We start from the raw sequence: 8,336 nt of genomic DNA, 5'->3' as shown, positions 1-8,336 counted from the left end.
TTATTTTGATTTTTACCTCAGAAGGCTGCAAATAGAAAAGAGTCATTCAATATTTATTTAAATTTTATTTGATATACCTTTCATATTGTTTAAATTACTATTATTATTATTTGAAACTATAAGCACCTCCAAGTCCGAGTCCATGATTCTCGCCCGGAAAAGGGTGGAATGCCATCTCCGGGTTGGGGAGGAGACCCTGCCCCAAGTGGAGGAGTTCAAGTACCTAGGAGTCTTGTTCACGAGTGAGGGAAGAGTGGATGGTGAGATCGACAGGCGGATCGGTGCGGCATCTTCAGTAATGCGGACGTTGTATCGATCCGTTGTGGTGGAGAAGGAGCTGAGCCGGAAGGCAAAGCTCTCAATTTACCGGTCGATCTACGTTCCCATCCTCACCTATGGTCATGAGCTTTGGGTCATGACCGAAAGGATAAGATCACGGGTACAAGCGGCCCAAATGAGTTTCCTCCGCCGTGTGGCGGGGCTCTCCCTTAGAGATAGGGTGAGAAGTTCTGCCATCCGGGAGGAACTCAAAGTAAAGCCGCTGCTCCTCCACATGGAGAGGAGCCAGATGAGGTGGTTCGGGCATCTGGTCAGGATGCCACCCGAACGCCTCCCTAGGGAGGTTTTTTTAGGGCACGTCCAACCGGTAGGAGGCCACGGGGAAGACCAAAGACACGTTGGGAAGACTATGTCTCCCGGCTGGCCTGGGAACGCCTCGGGATCCCCCAGGAAGAGCTAGACGAAGTGGCTGGGGAGAGGGAAGTCTGGGTTTCCCTGCTTAGGCTGTTGCCCCCGCAACCCGACCTCGGATAAGCGGAAGAAGATGGATGGATGGATGGATTATTTGAAACTGGATTTTGCATGTCACTATAAAGTTATATAAGCCTTGCTTGTTCAATATTCAATGCAAAACTTGTTTGGGTCCCTATTAAAAGGTTAATTCGTTCAACCTTGGCCCGCGGTTTTGTTCAGTTTAATATTTCGGCCCACTCTGTATTTGAGTTTGACACTTCATTTAATCCCTAATGAGGTAACGCTTTTATACTGAAAGAACAAGGAAGGCCGATCGATGTACTTCCTGTTTCCGGTAACTGCTGCTAGCTTGTCGCTGATGGCGCACTCTGTCCTGGAGCAGCATCCACTCAGCTGGTCCCCGCTTTCTGCTTCTTCCCTCTTCTTTATTTTCTCGGTGCGTCGACGCTCGGCTCGGCGGGGACTTTATCCGCCTTCAGGGCAACGTTGTACCCCGGAGAAAGACGCCAGAGCGGGAAGATGAACCCCCAGTGTGCCCGCTGCGGGAAGATCGTGTATCCGACGGAGAAAGTGAGCTGCCTGGATAAGGTGAGCACTTTTTCCTCGGGTAAGTAACGTAAACTGTTTATTATCAGCATTTTTTTAACCCAAAGTATTATTTTCGTCTGTTTTTGTGTTTAATCATCACTAACGTATTTTTTGTCTCTGAGGAAAAGCTCTGCTTAATTACTAGTGGTGTTTTCTTTTAATAGTCAACATAAGTGTACTGCTGCTTTAAGTTGGCTAAAATGTATTTTTTTGTAGATTGTATCTATTTTATTCACTTTATGTGTACTTACAGTATGTTTCATAACTAAGATTATTCCACAATCCTGCGTGGGTTGGCCTTTAGCAGCTTTCATAGCTGAATTCCACCTTTTTATTTATGAGTCATGGGCAGGCATACACATATTTTAAAAATGCATAGCATTTATTGTATAATAAATAATAGATAATTTGTTTAACGAATCAAATGTAGTGTAATTCATTTTAGGAGTTTGTCTGTGTTTCCTGCGCCTGTTTGCAATTATATAAAGTGAAAAAAAAAAAGTGAAAGCAAAAAAATAAAGTTCTTGAACGTAGGCTTACATAACTTATTGTGTGTGGCGTAAAGTCGATGAATTATTAAGTCGCCTCTGGCATCTGCCGCTTGCTTCGGGAGGCGTCGAATGACACGACAGCATGAAGGCGGCGACGAGTTCGAGTGCCACCTGCGGGGGGGCGATAGTAAAACAAATAACGTAAACAAATAACGTAAATAGCGATGACGAACCCGCGTGACGTTTGTTTGTCTTTGTTCTAGAACTGGCACAAAGGATGCTTCCACTGCGAGGTCTGCAGGATGACGCTGAACATGAAGAACTACAAAGGTTACGACAAGAAGCCGTACTGCAACGCGTGAGTCCGAACCTCTGCACGAGTGCTGCCGACATGTTCGTTGAGAATAGGTTTACTAGCCTGGCCAGTAAAAAAACTCGTCAACACACGGCCATTATTGTTTAAATAGTCGGAAACACAAGTGAGTAGCAAGATGCAGTCGGGCTGCACGAGTGCTGGCAATGTAGACATTGAGTATATATTTACTAGCCACTGAAAAGCAGTCAACAGACAGCCATTATTGTCCAAATAGATGGGAACACAAGTGAGTAGCAGGATGATTCTGACTGCAGTTAGGGGCTGCACGAGTCCTGACGACACATTTATTGAGTTTATTAGCCGCTGAAATTGAGTCAACACACATGGTCGTTATTGTCTAAATAGTTGGGAACAAAAGTGAGTAGCAAGATGATTGTGACTGCAGTCAGGGGCTGCACGAGTGCTGCTGACACGTTGATTGAGTATAGATTTATTAGCCACTAAAAATGAGTAAACAGACAGCCATTATTGTCTAAATATTTGCAAATACAAGTGAGTAGAAAGAGGGAACACAAGTGAGTAGCAAGATGATTGTGACTGCTGTCAGGGGCTGCACGAGTGCTGCTGACACGTTGATTGAGTATAGATTTATTAGCCACTGAAAAAGAGTAAACAGACAGCCATTATTGTCAAAATATTTGCAAGTATAAGTGAGTAGAAAGAGGATTGTGATTACATATAGGGGCTGCACGAGTGCTGCCGACACGTTGAGTATAGATTTATTAGTCACTGAAAACAAGTCAACAGACAGCCATTATTGTCTAAATAGTTGGGAACACAAGTGAGTAGCAAAATGCTTGTGACTGCGGTCATGAGCTGCACGAGTGCTGCCGACGTAGACATTGAGTATACGTTTACTAGCCACTGAAAAGGAGTCAACAGACAACCATTATTGTCTAAATAGTTGGGAACACAAGTAAGTTGCAGGATGATTCCGGCTATAGTTAGGGGCTGCACGAGTCCTGACGACACATTTATTGAGTTTACTAGCTGCTGAAATCGAGTCAACACACACGGTCGTTATTTAAAAATAGTTGGGAACACAAGTGAGTAGCAAGATGATTGTGACTGCAGTCAGGGGCTGCACGAGTGCTGCCAACACGTTCATTATGTATAGGTTTACTAACTAGCCTAGCCAGTGAAAACCAGTTAACACACGGCCGTTATTGTGTAAATAGTTGGGAACACAGGTGATTAGCAAGATGCTTGTGACTGCAGTCAGGGGCTGCACGAGTGCTGCCGACGTAGACATTGAGTATACGTTTACTAGCCACTGAAAAGGAGTCAACAGACAGCCATTATTGTCTAAATAGTTGGGAACACAAGTGAGTAGCAGGATGATTCTGGCTATAGTTAGGGGCTGCACGAGTCCTTACGGCACATTTATTGAGTTTACTAGTTGCTGAAATCGAGTCAACACACACGGTCGTTATTTATAAATAGTTGGGAACACAAGTGAGTACCAAGATGATTGTGACTGCATTCAGGGGCTGCACGAGTGCTGCTGACATTTTGATTGAGTATAGCTTTATTAGCCACTGAAAACGAGTCAACAGACAGCCGTTATTGTCTAAATAGTTGCAAATACAAGTCAGTAGGAAGAGGATTGTGATTACATAGTTGGGCTGCATGAGTGCTGCCGACACGTTGATTGAGTATAGATTTATTAGTCACTGAAAGCAAGACATTATTGTCTAAATAGTTGGGAACAAAAGTGAGTAGCAAGATGCTTGTGACTGCAGTCAGGGGCTGCACGAGTGCTGCCAACAAGTTGAGTGTAGATTTACTAGCCACTAACAATGATTCAACAGACAGCCGTTATTGTCTAAATAGTTGCAAATAGAAGTGAGTAGGAAAAGGATTGTGACTACATATTTGGGCTGCATGAGTGCTGCCGACACGTTGATTGAGTATAGATTTATTAGTCACTGAAAACAAGACATTATTGTCTATATAGTTGGGAACACGAGTAGCAAGATGATTGTGACTGCGGTCATGGGCTGCACGAGTGCTGCCGACTTAGACATTGAGTATACGTTTACTAGCCACTGAAAAGCAGTCAACAGACAGCCATTATTGTCTAAATAGTTGGGAACACAAGTGAGTAGCAGGATGATTCTGACTGCAGTCAGGGGCTGCACGAGTGCTGCTGACATTTTGATTGAGTATAGCTTTATTAGCCACTGAAAACGAGTCAACAGACAGCCATTATTGTCTAAATAGTTGGGAACACAAGTGAGTAGGAAGAGGATTGTGATTACATATAGGAGCTGCATGAGTGCTGCAGACACGTTGATTAAGTATAGGTTTACTAGCCTAGCCAGTGAAAACCAGTTAACACACAGCCGTTATTGTCTAAATAGTCGGGAACACAGGTGATTAGCAAGATGCTTGTGACTGCAGTCAAGGGCTGCACGAGTGCTGCCGACATAGACATCAAGTATACATTTACTAGCCACTGAAAAGAAGTCAACACTCAGCCAATATTGTCCAAACAGTTGGGAACACAAGTGAAAAGCAAGATGTTTGTGACCGCAGTGAGGAGCTGCACGAGTGCTGCAGACACGTTCATTAAGTATAAGCTTACCAGCCACTGAGAACGAGCCAACCTACAGCCATTATTGCCTAAATAGTTGGGAACACAAGTAAATAGCAAGTTGATAGTGTCTACATTTAGGGGCTGCATGAGTGCTGCCAACACAGTCATTAAGTATAAAGTTACGAACCCCTGAAAATGAGGTAAAACAACCCTTTTTGTCTGAATAGTTAGGAACACAAGTGAGTAGCAAGATGATTGTGACTGCGGTCATGGGCTGCACGAGTCCTGCCGACTTGGACATTGAGTATACGTTTACTAGCCACTGAAAAGGAGTCAACAGACAGCCATTATTGTCCAAATAGTTGGGAACACAAGTGAGTAGCAGGTTGATTCCGGCTATAGTTAGGGGCTGCACGAGTCCTGACGACACATTTATTGAGTTTACTAGCCGCTGAAATCGAGTCAACAATCACGGTCGTTATTTATAAATAGTTGGGAACACAAGTGAGTAGCAAGATGATTGTGACTGCAGTCAGGGGCTGCACGAGTGCGGCTGACATTTTGATTGAGTATAGCTTTACCAGCCACTGAAAACGAGTCAACAGACAGCCATTATTGTCTAAATAGTTGGGAACACAAGTGAGTAGGAAGAGGATTGTGATTACATATAGGGGCTGCACGAGTGCTGCCGACACGTTGAGTATAGATTTATTAGTCACTGAAAACAAGTCAACAGACAGCCATTATTGTCTAAATAGTTGGGAACACAAGTGAGTAGCAAAATGCTTGTGACTGCGGTCATGAGCTGCACGAGTGCTGCCGACGTAGACATTGAGTATACGTTTACTAGCCACTGAAAAGGAGTCAACAGACAGCCATTATTGTCTAAATAGTTGGGAACACAAGTAAGTTGCAGGATGATTCCGGCTATAGTTAGGGGCTGCACGAGTCCTGACGACACATTTATTGAGTTTACTAGCTGCTGAAATCGAGTCAACACACACGGTCGTTATTTAAAAATAGTTGGGAACACAAGTGAGTAGCAAGATGATTGTGACTGCAGTCAGGGGCTGCACGAGTGCTGCCAACACGTTCATTATGTATAGGTTTACTAACTAGCCTAGCCAGTGAAAACCAGTTAACACACGGCCGTTATTGTGTAAATAGTCGGGAACACAGGTGATTAGCAAGATGCTTGTGACTGCAGTCAGGGGCTGCACGAGTGCTGCCGACGTAGACATTGAGTATACGTTTACTAGCCACTGAAAAGGAGTCAACAGACAGCCATTATTGTCTAAATAGTTGGGAACACAAGTGAGTAGCAGGATGATTCTGGCTATAGTTAGGGGCTGCACGAGTCCTTACGGCACATTTATTGAGTTTACTAGTTGCTGAAATCGAGTCAACACACACGGTCGTTATTTATAAATAGTTAGGAACACAAGTGAGTAGCAAGATGATTGTGACTGCAGTCAGGGGCTGCACGAGTGCGGCTGACATTTTGATTGAGTATAGCTTTATTAGCCACTGAAAACGAGTCAACAGACAGCCGTTATTGTCTAAATAGTTGGGAACACAAGTGAGTAGGAAGAGGATTGTGACTACATATTTGGGCTGCATGAGTGCTGCCGACACGTTGATTGCGTATAGATTTATTAGTCACTGAAAACAGGACATTATTTTCTATATAGTTGGGAACACAAGTGAGTAGCAAGATGATTGTGACTGCGGTCAGGGGCTGCACGAGTGCTGCCGACTTAGACATTGAGTATACGTTTACCAGTCACTGAAAAGGAGTCAACAGACAGCCATTATTGTCTGAATAGTTGGGAACACAAGTGAGTTGCAGGATGATTCTGACTGCAGTCAGGGGCTGCACGAGTCCTGACACATTTATTGAGTTTACTAGCTGCTGAAATCGAGTCAGCACACACGGCCCTTATTTATAGATAGTTGGGAACACAAGTGAATAGCAAGATGATTGTGACTGCAGTCAGGGGCTGCACGAGTGCTGACAACAAGTTAATTGAGTGTAGATTTACTAGCCACTAACAATGATTCAACACACAGCCATTATTGTCTGAATAGTTGCAAATAGAAGTGAGTAGGAAGAGGATTGTGACTACATATAGGGGCTGCATGAGTGCTGCCGACACGTTGAGTATAGATTTATTAGTCACTTAATATAACTCAACAGACAGCCATTATTGTTTAAATAGTTGAGAACACAAGTGAGTAGCAAGATACTTGTGACTGCAGGCAGGGGCTGCACGAGTCCTGCCGACGTAAACATTGAGTATACGTTTACTAGCCACTGAAAAGGAGTCAACACACAGCCATTATTGTCTAAATAGTTGGGAACACAAGTGAGTTGCAGGATGATTCTGACTGCAGTCAGGGGCTGCACGAGTCCTGACGACACATTTATTGAGTTTACTAGCCGCTGAAATCGAGTCAGCACACACGGCCCTTATTTATAGATAGTTGGGAACACAAGTGAATAGCAAGATGATTGTGACTGCAGTCAGGGGCTGCACGAGTGCTGACAACAAGTTAATTGAGTGTAGATTTACTAGCCACTAACAATTATTCAACATACAGCCATTATTGTTTGAATAGTTGCAAATACAAGTGAGTAGGAAGATGATTGTGACTACATATAGGGGCTGCATGAGTGCTGCCGACACGTTGTGGAGTATAGCTTCTTTAGCCACTGAAAACGAGTCAACAAACAGCCATTATTATTTAAATAGTTGGGAACACAAATGAGTAGCACGATGATTGTGACTGCGATCAGGGGATGCATGAGTGCTGCAGACTTGTTGATTGAGTATAGATTTTACAAGCCACTAAAAATGATTCAACAGACAGCCATTAGTGTATACATTTTTAGTAACACAAGTGAGGAGCAAGATGCTTGTGACTGCAGTCAGGGGCTGCACGAGTGCTGCCGACGTAGACATTGAGTATATATTTACTAGCCACTGAAAAGGAGTCAACACACAGCCATTATTTTTTAAATAGTTGGGAACACAAGTAAGTTGCAGGATGATTCTGACTATAGTCAGGGGCTGCACGAGTCCTGACGACACATTTATTGAGTTTATTAGCCGCTGAAATCGAGTCAACACACACGGCCGTTATTTATAGATAGTTGGGAACACAAGTGAGTAGCAAGATGATTGTGACTGCAGTCAGGGGCTGCACGAGTGCTGCCAACAAGTTGAGTGTAGATTTACTAGCCACTAACAATGACTCAACACACGGCCATTATTGTCTGAATAGTTGCAAACACAAGTGAGTAGCAAGATGATTGTGATTGCAGTCAGGGGCTGCACGAGTGCTGCCGACATGTTCATTTACTATAGATTTACTAACCACTGAAGGAGGGTCAACACAGCCATTATTGTCTAAATAGTTGGGAACACAAGTGAGTAGGAAGAAACTTGTGACTACATTTTAGGGGCTGCATGAGTGCTGCCGACAAATTTATTGAGCATATATTTACCAGCCAAATTGTGTACTTGGTGTGAATATTTACTATGAGCACCTATCTTACTTTAAGCACTACTTTAAACATCCAGCATTC

General features: G+C 43.6%; 1 protein-coding gene across 1 annotated transcript in view; it reads left to right on the top strand.

Moving 5' to 3' along the window:
* Positions 1–331: 331 nt before the first annotated feature.
* Positions 332–8,336, top strand: part of LOC133569820 (LIM zinc-binding domain-containing Nebulette-like) — a 25,986-nt gene continuing 17,981 nt past the window's right edge. The window contains exons 1-2 of the mRNA XM_061922443.1: positions 332–1,341; positions 2,096–2,190. Of these exons, the coding sequence (XP_061778427.1) occupies positions 1,273–1,341; positions 2,096–2,190 (164 nt within the window). The 5' untranslated portion in view covers positions 332–1,272. The remainder of the gene's footprint in view (positions 1,342–2,095; positions 2,191–8,336) is intronic.

Source organism: Nerophis ophidion, linkage group LG15, assembly GCF_033978795.1.
Source record: "Nerophis ophidion isolate RoL-2023_Sa linkage group LG15, RoL_Noph_v1.0, whole genome shotgun sequence".
In the NCBI taxonomy this organism is placed as follows: Eukaryota; Metazoa; Chordata; class Actinopteri; order Syngnathiformes; family Syngnathidae; genus Nerophis; species Nerophis ophidion.
This window is presented reverse-complemented; position numbering and strand designations above follow the sequence as displayed.